Genomic DNA, 19,425 nt, shown 5'->3' on the forward strand with positions numbered 1-19,425 from the left:
AAATTGTATAGAAAAACAGTCCATTGTTGATTTATTTTTGCTGAGCATGTGTTACATCGCAGCAGTAGATGCAGAAAGCAGTTTTAACATGTTACTTGGACAGTAGCTATGCAGTTTACTTTGGAGACTACATGCATTGCAAAACACAAGGACATTTCCATTGTTGCCTCTGTATCTTTAAGTCACGCTGTGTGGGTTCAGACAAAGCAAATACACAGTGTAAGAATGTGGACAGGCTATCGTAACAATGACAACAATGTTCCTGCCAGTGTTTGTGATTTGGCTCTGTGATTCTGAAATATATGTGAACTTTGCACATTTTTCCATTCTAGCAACTATTGATCCAAGCACAGATCTTCAACTATGTTCACTCTGCTTGCAAAAGGAAAAAAAAAAAAACGGAACTGGAGCGCATTAAAGAAGACTTTTTCAAGATACATCATACGTTTGACCACATGAGCATTTAATGCACAACATTTTGAATGATGACAGTATATTTGTTTTCTTGTCAAAGGCACCACAAGCATCAGGGAAATGTCTACTGTTACATGTTTTGTCTATTCAAACCTGCTGTTGACACCAGTTTCGAAGCCATTATTAAGTCAAATAATGAAACGCCATCACAGATGTGTTGTCAGTCTAAATGTTATAAGGTAGGGCCTGCAGCCATATGTAATTGGTCATTGGATGAGAGAAATAAGCATTGACATTTAGCATGGGTGTATTGAATGAAATGCATTAAATGTGTGTCCACTGTTGCTCTAACATTGAATGGATGTCTGGAAAGTGTCTCTGTCTGTCCTTAGAGCTGTGCAATAACCCATGCCTGTAATGGATTCTAACTGCCATCCAAAGCACTGTATTTATTTCCTTTTATTAAAGCATTTCTTTTTTTCTTTGGATACAATGACTTCTTAATCCGTCATATCCCACAGATATTAGCAGGGGGGGAAAAAATTATTGGACTTGGACTCTGTTTATGCTGTTGCGTAGGAGGAGGAGGTTGAAATCACCAGAGGAAGATGGTGTCATTGCTCATTTCCAGACTGATTTTGGAGCACAATAGAGCTATTTGTTCGTCTGAAACTCGAATCAGATTCTTTCCGAGGCACCCCCTGATGTGAATAACAAAGCTGGCGTTTTGATCGTGAATAGGCCACATTGTAATCCACAAGCAGTCGTGGCTTCCTAATGAGTTACCGGCGCTTTAATGCCGTTTAGCAACATCTGCAAAGGCAAGGCTCACAGATGGGACCATTTAGAACAGAGGTGAATCTCATAAATAATGCATTTGGTCCTGCTGTTCTGTGTTTGGCCAGAAGAGGTCAGTCATCTATAGGTAATAGTGGAACAAAGACCTCTATTGACCATCTGTTGTCCAGTGCCCTTTCATCATTCCCATTTCTACTTATTGCCATTAACTAATTGATCTATTTTGACAGTTGTTAATGCTCTCATTTATTTATGTTTGACTTCATCGATTATGTTTTAAGAATGGTGAGATAAAACGGAAAATTGGCATTAAATATATATAAAGTTTTACCCCAAACTGACATTGTTTTTCTAAAGGTGACTCATGCCCTCCCCTCACGTCTTCCATCCCTCTGCCTCTTTTTCTCCCGGTCACCTCCCCGTCCACATCATCAGAAGCCACGCCAGCTCTCCTCTCCATCTGACTCTCCTGCTCTGCATCTGACGGACTCAAATGTTTACTCTGCAATTAAAACACAGCCTATAAAAGGCAATGGGTTGGGTGCCAGACACTGACGAGGGGGTCAGAGCTGCAGGGAAAGAGGTTATAAATCGCTTTGATGCAGACTGTAGTCTCAAGGCCCAGATTCCTGAGCTGGAGGATCGTAGCCGAGCGTGCTACTGAGCCAGAAACACTGATGATTCATGGGACTATACTGCGGACCACTTGGGGAGTGTGTGTTGGAGTGTGTATTGTGCTGCTGCTTTGGAAAGAAAAGCTACAGCAGCCGTGCTCTATCTTTGTCCTCCTGGCTGATCATTTGTTCGAATGCACTCATAAAATGCCATCATTCATCAGCAGGAGTGAAGATGTGAGCAACAACCTGGTTAAAGAAAGCTATGATTGCCACACTCACTGATGATATTATATTAATTTACAGTGATCCCTGTTATAATTTTGAGTTATAAAGTAGCTTTACTTTAAAACCCCAAAGAGAATATGAAGTAGTCTGACATACCTCCACTCGGACCAGCAATAACATACTGCTCGAACATATGGGATATGTCAGAAATCAAAGTATATGTGTATATCTTGGCTAATTTCTACACTTCACAGTTGTCCACTGGGGCTTTAAGTCGACGTGGATTATTCGACACTGAAAGCAAAAATGGAGAAACACTTAAAGGGAGATTTTGGAGAAACTTTTTCATTTATTAAAACTGTAAAAGTGACAAAACCAAAATGCCTTGTTATTGTGTGCTTCTACTCCCGGGGGCTAAAGACCCAAAGGTCCCTGGATGCGGCTGCAAAGGCTCTGCAGCATTATTGCCATAAAAGGCAGCTGGAGATCTTTACTGCATGTCCATTATCCACATAGCGTTAGATTTTGTACTTTGCAGGGCTGCAGTTTGACTAAATGTGTAGTAAGACATACAAATGCAAGCCAGCCTTATTCTGTTCACATTTACATAATGTATTACTGAGGGTTATTTCTATTTCTATTCTGTGTTATGTTTTACCAAGCTTCAAAGTGATATTGACACTAAAACTCACATGAAAGCTTGCTTTGGGCAGATAGTTCAGAATCACATCATATGTCAAGAGGTAAATATTGTTTGTATTACTTGTCAGCACCTGTACTTACCAGTTAAGCTCCATAATAAGATTCAATATTAGGTCAAATCATGAAATATTATGGATCTCTATTGTTTAACCCTCCTGTTCTCCTACGGGTCAATTTGACCCCATTTAATGCTTAAAATCTCCAAATAATGACGTTTTTTTTGTTTTTTTGCTTTATAGTTATGACTTTTCCTCATTTTATGGGGACAACTCATAAAAAAACCTAAAATTGTCATGATTATATATATTTTTTTATTGTTCTTATCGTACATGTACTTTTCTCATTGGTGTTCCTTTGGTTCACTTTGATAATCTGGATGATTGAATCATTATTATTATTGTTTATTTGACAATTCAAATATTATATGAGGTCAAATTCATGCTGCTGTCCTTGATAACGTTACTTTCATTCCAGATATTACAAATAACACAAAATAGCACTTAAAATAACAGACTTACTTTAAAACACACAGACAGAAATCCCACCATGCCATTGAAGATCAGTAATCTTTTTCATTTTGTTAAATAAATACATAAAGTACCCGACTTAAATTGAGTCACAAATTGATTAGGACCATTTTCCAGATGTTTAACGGTCAAATTGACCCCTAGAATAAATGGTGTTAGTAAAATTTGAGGGCAACAGGAGGGTTAAATGCTCTACCAGTAGGCGAAGTAGTTAGAAACGGAACAAAAATAGATAAAATCACATGAATACTTCTTTTTCTTGTCTCATGAATTACAGGAGTGGAAAAAGATGTGTTTGTTTTGACAGTTTTAAGCTGGATTTCAAACCAAAGTACTGGTCAAATAATGCTAAAGAGCACTCTGCGACTGTGACTCAGTGGAAGAGTGGATCATCCTCTATTGGAGAGATTGGTAGTTTGATCCCCACCTCCCCTGGTCCACATGTAGAAGTGTCCTTGGGCAAGACATTGAACCCCGAATTGCTCCATGTGCTGCACATGGGTGTGTAAATGTGGTGTGAATGGTTAGATTAGATGGTCTGTAGATGTCCACTGCCATCAGTGTGAATGTCTGTGTGAATGTGACAAGTAGTAGAAGTAGAAGTACAAGTCCATTACTTAAAAAAGTGTCTCTCTCTGATGAACAAAAAAAAAAGCCAAAAAGGGAGAAGTAACCCACAACTGACACTCACAGGTCCTGTCTCAGGGTGTGTGTAAATGTGTGTGTGAGGTGACAGGGGGGGCCGGCAGGCGACCAGAACAGCCCCCAGTACGAAAGGAAAAGTGGGCTTGGAGCAGTGACGTTATCCGCTGCTGGAAAGAGGGAGGGAGAACGAGGGACGGCTGGACTCCATTAAGCCGAAGCCTGCAGGAAAACTGCTTGGGATACTTCACTTCTTCAGCGACTTCTTCGGGGATTTCTTTCTGTTTTTTATTGACAAAAAACACCTTATACATGATTTAAAGAGAGGGGAGCTGTCGTGTACCGTGTAGTCGACTGTTTTAGTGGGTTTTTTTCCGTCTTTGTGAAGGTGAGTAGACACATTTTAATGTTCGTCCTCAAAGCTTTGCTCCTTCGCCGCTGTGAAATATGTTTTTTTGTTGTTATTGTTGTCTTACCGCTTATGTTGCATACAACCCGCGCTTCAGTTAACAACTATTAAGCTAATTTGAGCGGTTTGCTTGCTTTTAAATACACTTTCTACTGAACTTACTCCTTTTAACGACCGACCGAGTGAGCGTGCATGTAGCCCGGGGAGCTGTTGCGCGGAGTCTGCTTACATAATGAAGCCCCTCTGCCTTATTTGTAAGAGTGCCTTTACCGTTATTTTGAACAGGTGAACCGGCTCTTTTCCGGACATTAAAGCTGTCGAAGGTCCTTGTTGAACTTGTAGACGCGGGCCCATAGCCTTTGTTCCGCCGTGTTTATTGATTAGACTGCCGTGTCGATCGCCAGGCCACTCACTGCCTAACAAGCCCACATCAAAGAATGACAGATAGGCTATAAATGTAACTTTTCTTTGGTAGTGACTTCACACAACAGGGCGCGTCTCATTCCCAGCAAAGAGCAAAGGGATGATTTTGTTCACCTATCATCCTCGAGGGTCAATTAGTGAGCTAAAATACCTCATCTGCCTCCACTGTAGTACTTCCATAAGAGTGTGCTAGTGTTGGGAGAAGTGCATCTTATTTGACCAAAAGTAGCAAAAGCAGAATGGAAAAATACCTGATTAGAAGCACAAGGTGTGCTTCCAAAAATATACTGAATAATCACCAAAAAGTACTCTCAATGAAGGATGAGCCTTGCTTTGAGTGGGCAATGTCATTAACGAGGATCATTGGGTTTTTGGCTGTATCAATATAAATGGGAAATCAATTGAAACAACTGTTTATGGCTAAAGTAATCAGGGAAAGATGTTTGTGTTTGTTAAATCCAGTGTAGGCTATTGCAGACAAATCGAGAAACTTGATCGGTTGATGCAAAACTCATTCAAATGTGTCTACGATTTTGTTTTGTACTGTAAATACCCACACAGGCATTTTGTTTTATTATGAATAAGTGGTGCCAGTGCAAGATGACATCGCTATGACACCATCAGGGTTAATTTTTCGTACTTTTGGAAAACTCTGTCAGACATGACACAACTGTTTTAAATTGGGATAACCCTGGAATGCCCCTTTTTAAAGTATAGCTTCCACAGTACGTATATTATAATGCTATGGCAAAATCTCTGATGGTAGACACATTTTATATTCATATTCATATTGTCCACCCCTATGCCCTGTCATAGTTTTGCAAAGTAGTGAGGCTCTAATGTATAAGCACTATTTTAATAGCATGGCACACCTAGGTGACAGGTGAAGTCAGTAAAAGTTGCCGTTGTCATTGGCAACTTTTCTGACACATTGATGACCAATTCTTGGCCTCTCGTTGTCATCAGTGGCAACCCCTTTTTAACGTATGCTGGGGAAAGCAAACTTCATTAGTGATATTTATTTCCAATAGAGTCAGAACCTCAACCGGACATGCACACAGACATTTGTTTAAGAGACAATTGTGAAGCAAATTAAGTAAATCACAAATGAAGAGCAAATTGATTCAACTGACAAAGAACCAGAGGAACCTGAACGAAAAACAAATGGGGAATTTTTACATTTTTATGTCACATTATTCCGTCACATTTGAATTGTTAGGCTGATGTATAACTTCATAGTATTTGAATGAATCAAAATATAAAGTACTAAAAATGACGACCGTATTTTAAGTTTTGCCAACTTAAAAACCTGATACGTGACTTTTAAAGTAAGCCTCGAGCCCTGGCCCAATATATATTAAAGCACATATATTCAGGAAATCTACTAAGTGCCTAAGTGCACGAGTGCAGAAATAACAGCCAGTCGCTCGATATCCAACACAGTACAGCTCTCTCTCAAGACCTTGCATGCGTGGGCTTTGCACCACATTTATTCCTTTTCGGACGGTCGAAAGGTTTCTTTTCACTCCCCTTTCCTCGCCCCTTCTCACTGTGGGTCTCTTTGGCAGGATGGCGCTGGACGGGATCCGAATGCCCGATGGCTGCTACGCCGACGGGACGTGGGAACTGAAGATGCATGTCACCGACCTCCACAGGGACGTGTCGTTGAGGGTAACTGGGGAAATCCACATCGGCGGAGTCATGCTGAAACTCGTGGAGAAACTAGGTATGGGTGCATGTAAGCTGCTGTCATGCAATGGCCAGAGCAGTTCACTGCGGCTTTTCAAAGCAGCTTATCTAAAGTGTAATAAACAGGCTTGAGCATAGCATTAATTGACAAATTTTACACGATAGATATGACAACAATCCACCATGAGTTATCAGATTTAAGATGCATTCCATCTGTAATAGAGGGAATGTGGTTGGTAGTACTGAAAGCCCCTTTCTTTGACCTTTGACCTCTGACCCTGCACCATCCTGCCAACCTCTTTTATTTTATTTTATTTTAAGTAGTGTGAGATTCTACAACGTAAACACCACTCTATTGAAATGTACAAGCTGTTAAGAACAGACATTCTCCATCTTTGTCATCTTTGGGAACTTAAAAGAATGCTTTCAGCCGGAGACACTGAGAGAACATGTATAAAATCAGAGGTTGGGAACGTGTTTTGTTTAATACATGTTCTAATTATCTATTTAATGAGTATGGAGATTTATCTGCCTTTGACCTTTGTCGCATGACACCAGCTCAAATGCCTCTTTCAGGTTTCTGGTCTTGCCTTTCAGGGGTTAATATTCCCCTTTGTTACCCTGCAGTGTATATGGGTCACTAACCATAGGTATAAAGAAACCATACACAGCTTCCCTCCCCCCACTGTATCATGCACTGTTCTGTAGCTGCAGTTACGCACTTGACAAGTTTGGGTGCAAGTAAGCATAAGAGTCCTCTGTTCCAGCCACTTGAACACTGCCCTGTTTCATGGAGGCTGGAGAAAGTTCAGTGGTGGTGGCAGTGGAATATGGGAGTGACAGTGTGTTGTGTGTTGATGGTTCTTGAACGCTCAGCATTCCTGCAGCGCTCCAAGGTTTTATTCCCTGCCCATGGTCCCGTTTTTAGCTCTCCTGTTAGAGCTCCACATAATTGAGGTCTTTGTTCTCTGAGGTCGTCTGTGCTAAGCAGCATATATGCTAGGCGAGTGCAGTGTTGCTGCAGTGTGTGGGACAACATGAATTCATTTGTCGTCCCACCTCAGTTCCACTCAAGGCCTGGCCTTATCCGTGTTTGAGTTGTGTTTGCACTTTTTGTTAAGGTCTGGTGGTTGAAGGGTATGACCTTTCTTGATGTGACACCTTCTCTGAGGTGAAGTGTGGGGCTATTTGTATTATAACACTTGGATAAATAAGGCCTAACAGTGAAGTAACATTTGAATATACTTTTATTGAAATATAAATCAATTTGCCCTACTGTTACAGTTACATCAAGTTGACAGGTTGTCAACCGCCATCATGGTGGGATGGGAGTGGATCTTTCCTAATTTCTGTTTTCCCTTTCTTAAGGATGTAGCTGTTTTGCTGATGACATGTCCCTTTTTTATTTGTTCAGGATTCCAGTGGTTTATAATGTTGACATCCGTAGTTGACAGTAATAGTTTTGATTTGTTGGCCACAGTGGGTTGTTGTTGCGTCAAAGTAAAAAAACAGGATGTTGATGTGCATGGCTGTTCCAGCTGTTGTCTTATCAAAGAAAGTACTGTAGTTCCAGCCTATTCTTAAACACATTTAAATCCCCTCCACATTATTATACAACTACCACCATTACTGAAGTTAAATTGACCAACTGTAGTGTGCTTAAAGGTAATAGACCCTCTTAGTGAGTAGCAGAGCTGACATTATGCTGCTTTGTGAGTGTTTGAGAGTGAACTTGTGCCTCTTGACTAGTTTCACAAAGCGAGTGTGGAGACGTTTCATTTGACTGCCATCTCCCTTTTACCCTTAGTCGATAGGTTGTTTTCCATTGTAATCATTAACCCGCCGACCACATGGGTTTTCCACATGGCCGCACACTGCATGGAACTGTACACTGTTCATGTGACACACAATATTTTGTGTTGGGAGCAGGCAATGTAGATATGCTTTCATCAGTCCAAAAAAACCCCCAACCATTTCCTTAATGATCATTTGGGACAGTTTATCAATTGATAATTGTCAAAAGAAGTAACATCTTAAACATGATTTTACAATGGAGACCTTTTCAAATTAACACCACATTATGTATTATTGTGTTAGCGTACAATCTGAGGAGAGAGGAAACAACGTGTGCAAGTAAATATATGTACCCGTTCTCATATGACACCCTTCTGTGGGAAAAATATTTCTTTTGTCAGTTACCTGTTTACATACCTCCCAGCTCTCCCTGGTGACTGCCGCACAGTCCTCACTGAACACCTCCGAGGTGCTGTCACATTCCCACTGTTGGATTTGCTTATTGCCCTGATGTGGAGGTTATACATAGACACTGTACATGTGCAAATGTGCACGTATAAATGGTGCTGTGAGAAAGGACACGTAGATACCACAGAGTTTTGGCAGCCAATGTGACAGTCTCACATTGAAAGGACATCCTGGTGCAATGACAAATCTCTCTCTGTCCTTGTCCCTATTCTTTCTGTCTCTCGGTCTCTGGCTCTCCAAAATGAAGGACCTCTTGTGATTCAGTAATTGCTTTCCGCGAGGCTGACAGTGCTCTGTTTTTTTTCTTTTTTCAATCATTTGCTGCTCTATGCTGCTGGCATTTTTTTACCTCAAAATTGTAATTGTTTTTAAAGCACGACATGAATACAACTGTCTCCTGCATGATGGCAAGTGTACTCATTAGTAGTATTTCTGCGTGTGTTTCCACACGTGACCATGCATTTGAGTGCTGGTGGGTGTGTCTCGACCCACATGTGTTCCGCATCCATCTTTTAACGCTCCCTGTGAGCTGCAGGTCTTTCGTCCACATTGCAGGCTCAAATGGCCTTCGATAATGGATTAAATAGACAAATGCCAGGAAGGCACTTAGCTATTGATCACAGCAGCAAACGCTGCTTCCATTTCCCCTGCAACTCTCCAGGAGAGCAGTATTTAAAGCCATCTGATTTACCACCCCCTGGTCCCCCACTCCTGTAATCCTTTCATCTCTCCATGCTTACCACCACTGCTGCTTTCTCTGACATTGTTGTTGTTTTCCTAAAAGCTAACATTGCCATTTAGAAGGGAAAACAAATATTGCAAAAACAACATTAGCTGTCAGGAGTTTTATTGGATTTAAAGGGATTGCTCCCAAGTTACATCGCTTTTAAATCTGCTAAACTGTGTCTTACAGTAAGTGCTTAAGCTATCAATGTTTCACACAAATGCATTGTTTTTTTTTGCACAAGCTTGAGGTGGAAAGTTGAGCTTTTTTTGTGATAATGGTTTACTCCCTGCCCCCTGTACTTGAGGCCAGGCCGTGTTTCCATACACATCTTTTCATGATGTATCACATTCAATCTCCTAACCAATTGGCATTCTGTGTGATGACAATTTAGCTTCTGGGGGCAATGCCCAATATTTTGGACTTTCCAGTGTAGCCAGCAGATGCGGCCCAAGACTTCTTCTTCTGAACGACGGTCATTGCTCATGGTTCGATTAGCAATTTGAGACTCAAGAAGGGAGTCAAGCAACAGCACCCCTGCCACATTAGAAGAGCTGAATGGAAACAGCAAAACTCCATTTATGCTCGATTGAAGTGGTTTTGACCTTTGTCAAAAAAGGTAACTCACAGGCCTGATCAGCTGTTTCCGCTGTGGCTGTGACCTCATAAAATACAAGTGAATGGAAACACTACCTAACTAATCTATAGATTAGAATTAGTGTTGTTCCGATTCCAATATCAGTATTGGAAATGCCTCCGATACTATCGAAAATGTTGGCATTGGTATCGGCGAGTACTGGAGTCCATGCACCGATCCGATACCACGTAATTTATTATAAATAGGAATATATATATAGGAATCTATATATTAAATATACTGTGTATATATATTATTTATTACTGGGTCCATACAGGTTCTAGTAATTTAATTTGTTAAAAAACACAATTTTAGTTGTTTATAGCACAAGACCATCTCTTTTTAACGGGATAAAAAAGGTGAAATATTCTTTTCAATATGTATTCGTAGGAATATGTAACTTATCACAGCCCGAAGGTGCTGGAAAAGCTTGCAAAACGGACCTTAAAAGTACTTGAAAGGGCTTGAATTTCAACTTGGAAAAGGTGTACGAACCCTGTATTTAGTTAAGTTGCTGTTACACTACGGTTTTATACTGTAATATTTCAAAATAAATGGCTTTCATTTGCTGTATTCATTCATGTTTTACAAAGGGTTTAACCTGAGCCAGGCCTTACCACAATGATAATCATATCACAGTCCTGCAGGCGTAGTTGGATCTTTGTCTTTTTTTCGAAGACACTAGTATCGGAATCGGTACGGGGAAGGAAAAAATGGTATGGCAACATCTCTAATTAGAATAACATATTTTAGCTTATTGTGCAATACACTGTAAAAGCAAACCTTGGGATGAGCAACATGTGTGGCTAGCAAAGGTAAATTACTAATTACATTACACTTACGTTATACTACGCAACTGGATGTATCCTCGTTGTATTGGCTCTTCAAAGCCACACAAAAGACAGCTAAGGGTTGAGGGACTGGATGGAAAAGAAAATAGGAGGGAAAGAGAGAGGGGGAGGGAGGTGTGTAGAGTGAAGGGCCTGAGCTTTCTCTGTCTCTCCTCGTTGTGACGTTAGCCACGCTGCTAGAATTCCATAAAAGTCTTCGACGAAGCAGGAAATGACTTTCAGGGTTTGGCATTTTGTTCTCTGGTCGCTGCCGTCATTGCTGGATTCTCTGCTGCCTGCTTCATCCACCTCCCCCTCTCTGTCAACTCCCTCTTTTCCTTCTCTGTCTGTTTTCACCCTTCTCTCTCTCTCCCTTCATCAAAATATATTTTGTGGAAACATTTTTATTAGAGTGTCTCACTGTAAGTATTGGTCATTTAGTAATCACACAATCCACTCCTCCAGCCACATAGAGTGACTTAATAATCAATACAAAACATTAAAGTACACATTGTTCACTTTCTCAAATACGCTGGCTGTTCAGTGTTCCATAAATAGAACTTAAGCAAACTAACTGGTCTAGTCCGACTATGATACAGTAGCTCATGTGGTTGTTTCCATTGAGGCCCTGCAGTTTTTGGCTTCTGTACCACCAGCCAGGCGTAGAGAACTTTCCCTGCATGTCAGAGAAAATGTGTGTTTTGTATTTGCGATGACCTACATATTCACAGAGCAAGTTAATCTGCAAATGTCATCATCCCACATTCAATTTCTACCCCTCTATTCAAAGGCACCTCTAACAAAACAGAGGTTTAATATTCAATAAGAATTCACTTATAAGTAACTTTAGTGTTTCTTCTGAGAAACTTTTGGTTTTTTTTTCAAGATAATGTTTTAGGTTGTCAGATATTTGACTGCTGTGTCCTTTTTGCCATGCCAAGATGCTGTCTGCTTGCGATTTTAGTGACCAAAGGGAGATGGCTTTGGTTTGACAATAGAGTGCAGGTTTCATTAGGAAACAGACGCGATTTAACACAGGATGCTGAACTTCCTCTGGGCTTTTTTTATCCGCCTTCTCCCTTGTGCCTTCCTTACATTCCTGCCTAGCTGCCTTCTCAGCATTTATGATTTTTTTTTAGAGAGGATATGATTCTGTTGGGCTGAGGGGATGGGTCTTTAGTCCCTCTTTTTAGAGAGCGAGATGAAGAGGTCAGATGGCATACTCGTATCTATCCCGATGATGCATTCAATATCGTACACCAGGAGAGTGGGAGATTTCTTTAATAATGGCTGTAACCACTTTCCCTCTCCTCATATCAGCTTGCCATGACACATTTCAGATATGTTACAGTGGGTAATGAGAATCATTGATTGTGACTTTGGAGCCATGCTGAATGTCTGCCATTATGAAGTGAGAAACGGCCTGGCAGCCTATGTGATCATCCTGCTATGTAATCTCTCTGACAGGAAGTAGTTAGCCTAAGTAGCGGTCCTGCCCTGGCCAGAACTTTCCTGTTTCACTAGCAAGATGCTACAGTGATTGTGCTGTTCTCTTCTCAGACTTGCACATGTGCTCACGCATACTATAACCCCTGGCATATATACTTGCATACATAGAGCGCCAATTTTATTATTTCTTCCTGTCAATGTTCTGTTTGGCTGTACAGACAGTGGATTGAATGAAAACTTAGTCAGCATGTCACGTGTGCTTACATATGGATAGGAAAAGTTACCTCCCTGTGAGTAGTCCTTGACTAATGCATTAGTTCTATGATGACAATTTTAAAGGAGACTGTGTCAAGGAAAGAAACCAGCTGTGGTAGTAAATCTGCATCATCCAGCCAAGTTAATTACTTGCATATCTACATGGAAAAATTTCTGCAAAGACTGAAATAAACTTGATTTTGACAGCTGTTTCAATGTAGTCCCTTGATGTAGGGTCATATGGGAACAGTATCAGCTGCTTAATGCTGCAAATATCACAGGATGCATTATTCTGAACAGGGGAGCAAGGTATCTGGACACTTTAGAAATGTATATTTGAAAAGCACAGCATAATCAATTTGCCATATTTGAAATATCTCTACATTTTGTTTCCATTTATTTCTATCGCTCTTTGTCCACTTTAATGCAAGAACTGCTGTGCTTGTTAAGGGCGATCTAATTAGTTGTGTCTGGCATCTTAAACATGCAGTGGAACAAACTTTCATGGCTCCTCTGGGAGTAAGAAGCCTGTTGCTTTTTGTCCTTCTCACCTTCCTGTAGTGGCAAGCAAGCGCAGTAGATCCATCGGAAGGAAATGTTGGAGTAGCACATTGTTGTTGTAACACCACACACCTGTGTGTCACTGGAGTAAACTGATATGGAGTTTTTGTCTATGTTCTCAGCCCCTATTTCATTCATTTAAACCTGTCCCCGCTGCACAGTCTGTCTGTACTCTCCCTTTTACAGAGCAAAGCAGCAAGCGCCGTGTTCGGTTTCATAACCAGGAGATGAGGCTTTATTAAGGCAGCTAACTTGTGACAGAGCATAGATTGTTAGAATGATTTTATTATTGCTTTGTCACGCAAAGTTGACACCGTTTCCCTCTCATTAAATTTTCTCATTTTCCGGTGCATTTGTCTGAAAAATGTCTCAAAATGATGACAGTCGTTATCACAGGTCATCAAAGTACGTCTTCAGATGGTTTATTTTATTTGAACAACACTCAAATAAAATGTAGTTTATAATAATTAAATAGCTGAAACTGGGGCAATTATGTATTTCTACTTGAAAGCAATTGGTTGATAAAGCTAATTGTTTTAGTGGTACTGCAGATTATCCAAATATTGAACCTGGAAGCAGTTGTGTGATTTTTTTATTTTATTTTTTTACCATGTCAGTCCACCTCAGGGTTTCTAAAGATATTCAGCTTCCTGTTCAACTCACAGAGGAATCAGTGGGATGGCTTATCACAGTCCTGAGGCGACGTCTGGCAGGATGCATACATGGATAGAAGGACAGATGAATACTGCTCCATTGATCTTATTCCCAGTGTTTCTTTGTAATGTCATTATTCCACCGGGCCCCTGAACACTTTATTGTATAAAGCTGTGTCAGGGTGGAGGAGGGAGTACCCCCACTGTTTTGCTGTGTTTGTATTATGACATAAATGGATACAAACTATCCGTCTCTAAGGAGGTCTCCTCTAATAGCCCTCCTGGCTTCTCCTAATGCATCAAAGCCCATACTGTTGTACTCTCTTCTTACTGCACTGGATGCTCCTAGATTTCCTGTTAAGATTGTAGTATCACTTTACTCACTTATTGTCTTTTACTGGGTACGGGGCCTGGTTCTGCTTCCCTCCTAATTCACCTATAGCCCTCACCTCTTAGTCATACTCTGGAGCTGTTGAAGTGAGACCTGAACCATGGTGCACCAACGGTTGGGTACTAGCCAACCTCAGATGGAAAGCCTGAGTGTTACCAGCATTTGGGAGGGCTTTATCGTGAAGCATTGCCATAGCACATTCTGTATTCTTTAGATTATAGATAGATGAGCATGTTTGGGATTTGGGAGTGTGTCTGTGGGTCGGCATCTTATTCTCTGAAAAGTGGAAGTTACATAGATTCGGACCTTGTGTGTCTGTATGTGATGAAATAGTTGTGGCAGTACAACACTATTGAATCAATATCTATCACAATGTCCCCCGACTCCTTTTAGGACAGCCTTGACCTTAAAGGTTCTCTCACTTACGAGAGCTGTGTATCACAGACACAGGGCACAACCTCGATTAACCTTTTGAATCTTATTTCTGCAGCCTAAAAAGCTAATGGCAGCACTAAGTGTCCCTTTGTCTAAATGCTTCGTCAGGTAAAGTTTGACAGCTTGAAAGGGTTCAGGCGTGTTTTGCATATTTAATGCCTGTGGTAAGTGGCCTGTTTGACTATTGGCTGGAAACTGAGATGTTGAATAATTACTGACTGAAATAAGCTCAGCTAACCTCATTTAACTCAGATTGTCAATCAAAAGAACTTGAGTTTTAATGGTATTAGTTAATATCAAAGGATGCAGCTGAAATAAATCAAAATACCAGTCAATGCTTTTACCTTTTCAGTTAAGTCAAGGAAAATGTGTTGCCAGTAGAGCTGAAAATATTACTCGGGTAAATCTCTGCCTCGATGAGTCATTTAAATCCTATCGTGTGCGTTATGCGGCCTGTTCAGCACAGGGCTCATTGTTCCACGCGGACTATTTTTGCAGACCGCACACCACTACATCCGGAAAAGGCGAAAGAGAATAATTTAGGGATCATTTCACACTTAAAAAGAAGCAAAAAAGGTGCAATGTGTCCTCTGCAAACTAGAACTGTTATACCACAACAGCACATCATTGATGATTCAGGGTCTGAGCCGAAAGCAACCCGTTGTTAACAGCACTTCACTGAGCGCCGCTGTTCCGGTTTAATGAAGGCGGTTGTCGTATTTAAGGAGAAACAGGAAGAGAATGCTAACGTTAGCTTTCCTCGTGAATGACTCAATGTTTAGTTTTTCAGGAATGTTAAACACATCGTTACCTCCCTGATCATTCTTTATAGTTTTGTTTGAGTAAATGTGTCAGTCGCGTTTTGTTCGTTGCTTGTTGTTACGGTAAACAGGAAGAGAGCGACTCACTCTTCCTGATATCTATCTCTAAATCCTTTTCTAGATAAATCTATTTGTCTTTGAAACCCGTTTGAGTTAACACGTGCATCACATAGAATTTTATGCACCACTTTGAATTGTTTTAATAGTAAAGTTCTTCATGGTAAATTGCGATCGTATTGCCTTCAACACACTAATCTGGTCTCTCTCTCTCTCTCTCTCTCTCTCTCTCTCTCTCCCCCCCTCCACCCCCTAACGCACACGTGTACACTCAAACACAAACACACACACCCACCCCTGTAAGGTTACCACACCAAATGGGTCTACCCCAGACATTATATATTTTTTTGCAAAATAACGCAAATTTTAATAATTTTTTACGCGAAAGTATAAGGTTTCTTTTTTTTTATCTGATTTCTCGATTCATCGATGGAATAATGAGTAGAATACTGGATTACAAAAAGATTTGAGCCCTAGTTGCCAGTATTACACACTCTTGATTGTGTACCAGATGAAACGGATACATCGCAAGTATGACTTCTGGCTTTAGTGTTGATTATTCGTTACAAGCCCAGCAGCAAGTCTGCTCATCTGCTGCCACTTCTGTCTCTGACGTATGGTGATAATCTTCCTCACACTGTTATCCCGTGTGACTCCTGTCTAGTATCTCATGTCTGCCATACAGATATTGTCATCACCTGTCTCTATCAAACTTGCTGTATACATGCTGGGTATCTGATGTTGATACCATCTAGCACGACTGTACAAGTGAGTCAGTGCTTTAAGGCCATTTACAGCAGATCTAATTCAAGGACAGTGCAGAACAGTTGCTTCCTGTATTACTTGTCAGTACCGACCTTCACCCTGCTTTAGACGTAGAACATATTTAGAAAAAGAAGGGCTTTCATGTTGTTGAATGGGATGAACTGTGTGTGCGTGTGTGTGACCTGCAGCTCCGTGTCTTTGTTGTGTATGAAAACAAGTTGTCGCCTTGCACCACTGCCCCCGCGGCGTCAGTCAGGAGTCACCAAGGAAACAGCATGACCAGCCTCACTCGGCTGTATCAGCTGATGGCTGAAAATGACAAAGCCTTGCACTGCGTGGCTATGGTTATCACTGATGGCTGACAGCTGATGAAAAACATTTTCGGGCCAACTGTGCAAAACAAGCACAGTGAAAAAGTCCTGAACTGTAAGTGTGTCTTAAATCATCACCATCAATGATGCTAGAGATGAGCCTGGGTTTTGCTTTAGGCGTCAGCTGACTGTCACTGTTTTGCTGGTTGAAGCCAAATAAAGAGTAAATATGAGTCACTGAGTTCATATGCAACAGCAAGGGTTTATTGGTTTGTATCCCAAAAAAATCCCAAAGATATTTAAACAGAACTGCCAAAATCACTAAGTATGTTGTTCAGCAACAGCTGGAAACATGTCAACTTGTAAAATAACATTCTTAACAGTGATACAGAAATAGCTTTTGGATAGAAAAACAAGGAATAGAGTTATATTTACAGAACGATTAACATGTAATGCAGACAGCTGAGGATGTCATCAGCTACCGAATGTGTGTACGCAAGTGTGTTAGCAACAAGTACATAGATGCATACGAGCTGTCCGTCTTTAGGCATAAAGGCAGTTTTTCAATTTTATTTATGCAATGAAATTGGAGATGAATATTTACATATTTAGTAGTTTAGCTCGCTTGCTCGGTCTCATATTATTGTGTCCCCAGTCGACGCTCCTCCCTTGTCCTTTGCTCGTCTTCCTCATCTCTCCTTTTCATGCCCTTTCTCCTGTCCCTTCTTTCTCATCCTCTCCAGTATCGTCCCGTCCCCTCCCCCTCAAGAACAGGCCTCATAAACATAGCTGCCTCCTAATGTAAACATAACAGATACTCTGCCTGGGAAGGGAGGGATGGAGAGAGCAAAGAGGAGTGATGGGAAGTAGGGACAATTCAGTGTCCTGTATTATTCCAATTAAAACCCTACAAACTGGGTACTTTTATGCTCACTTTGCAACAATTAAAGTACATTTCAGTGTGCTCTGTGCTTTTGCTTAATTACTTTTGTAGAATAAGTATGAATCTGTCTTTCTAAAGCAGTATTTCTCGCTCTGGTATCTGGTGCACAAAGCAGAGGAAGTGGTCTTGCGGTGGTGATAGGGATAAATGAAAAGCACTCAGTTTGACAGAATTTATGGATTAATTTAGCTTGTTAAAGCACACACACGCACAAACGCACTGAGCTAATGTAGTTAATGGATGGATAAAAACACCCTCCCTTTGACAAATCCCCAAACAAGCACACACACCATCTCTGTATCATCTTTCACATCCTGCAGAGGTCATAAAACATGGTTTTCCCATTCTGTTTCCCCTCCCCTTGTCTTCCAAGCCCTCTTTGTGCGCACACACACACACATATACACTGTGGGTCCACATTTAATGCACCCAATTACTTAGGCCCCCGCTCCTCTGGCTGCTGCATTACGTCAGGCTTGGCAGGCTGTATTTTTAGCTTGGACATGCCACTGGCCTTCGCTCCCTCCCTCTCTGTGGATTGAGTTACCACCTTGTTGCTGAAAGAGCCGAATGGACGCCTACGTAAACTTCCCTCATCCAATCACCCCACATCGAGCCACTGCGTAATAACACAAGCAAGCAGAAGGAAAGGCTATGTCCATTAGGGTTCTGGCGCTGGGCGGTGACAAGGAAACAGTGGAGCAGGGGCCATCGAGAGCATGTTGAGGGTAACTAGGACCAGCCAAGACATGCATTCATGCCTTGCCACAGTCTGTATGGTGGTGATGCATGCTGGGTATGAGGACGTTTCTATAGAACGTGGTCTGTGGTGAAGACCTGAGTGCCAAACGTTAATGCTAGCTGTTCTGCATTGCTCCCAGACACCAGAAATTACAAGGTTATAAGGAAAAACTGTGTGCAGAGTTATGAAAATACATTCAGGTCTATTTTCAATTTTCCTCTCCATACTCCCTCTCATTATTTCAGCCTTTAATAGCTGCAGTTCACTTAAGGGAACAGTTTGTCTGATGGCTGCAATGAAGTTGTGTTTTGCACAGCTGAGGCATCAGAGTGGAGCGATGACAGCCAGCCCCCCATGCTGTTAGAGTAACTCACACAGGGTCTTGGAAAGAAAGCTTGGAATGTTTTCTCTCAAGTACCAAGTGTTTACCCCTGGAGTAAACAGAATAAAACCAAACAGCTTGACAAACAGCCCCCCCCCCCCCCCCCCCCCCCCCCAAATCAATTCACACAGTCCTGGGCCTTCACAATGCCATCTGCATTGAGATGCTGGTGGCCACTCTTCTTCTGGAACTTTCCTTCCCTTCTTAATCACCAATGTAATCTCTTCCTCATCCCAGTTTTCTTTACTCACATCACAGCAGTCTTGTTTCCTGTTTCTAAGCAGCCGATCTCACCCACTAATCCCATTCATTCAGCTTTTAGAAGGGGATCAGCAGGAGAGTGTCAACAATGCATATGGATGCCCCTATGTAAAGTTAGGGTCAGGAAACACAACAGGGAAACAGAGGGACCCTCAAGGTTTAGGTTACCATGGCACCAAGCTGTTTGACAGATGGAAGGGGTTAACGTCAACATTTAAGATTGTCCCCCTGTCTTTTAACATTGTTACTATATTTCTATCACAATGAGCAGAAGCAGTGGGCATCAGCCTCTCAGATGTGAGGATGTGCTTGCACCGTAAATTTCATATTTTGGATTGTTGGTCAGATAGAATAAATCATTTTTACAATGTTATCTTGAGTTCTCAAAAGTTTCCCTATTTTCTCCATTCTATAGAGACTAAACAATTGATTAATACATCATTAGTTGCAGCCCAGCAGTAAAGTACTATGGTCGTTGACAATAAGTTATAAGTATAAAG

General features: G+C 41.2%; 1 protein-coding gene across 4 annotated transcripts in view; it reads left to right on the plus strand.

The window, feature by feature from the left end:
- Positions 1 to 4,120: 4,120 nt before the first annotated feature.
- The window catches only part of fermt2 (FERM domain containing kindlin 2), a 41,226-nt gene continuing 25,921 nt past the window's right edge, over positions 4,121 to 19,425 (plus strand). For all 4 annotated transcript variants that reach the window (XM_083925001.1, XM_083925002.1, XM_083925003.1 and 1 more), the window contains exons 1-2: positions 4,121 to 4,313; positions 6,326 to 6,483. In XM_083925001.1, coding sequence (XP_083781127.1) covers positions 6,327 to 6,483 — 157 coding nt within the window. In that variant the 5' untranslated portion in view covers positions 4,121 to 4,313; position 6,326. The remainder of the gene's footprint in view (positions 4,314 to 6,325; positions 6,484 to 19,425) is intronic.

This window comes from Echiichthys vipera (genome assembly GCF_963691815.1).
Source record: "Echiichthys vipera genome assembly, chromosome: 12".
NCBI lineage: Eukaryota > Metazoa > Chordata > Actinopteri > Perciformes > Trachinidae > Echiichthys > Echiichthys vipera.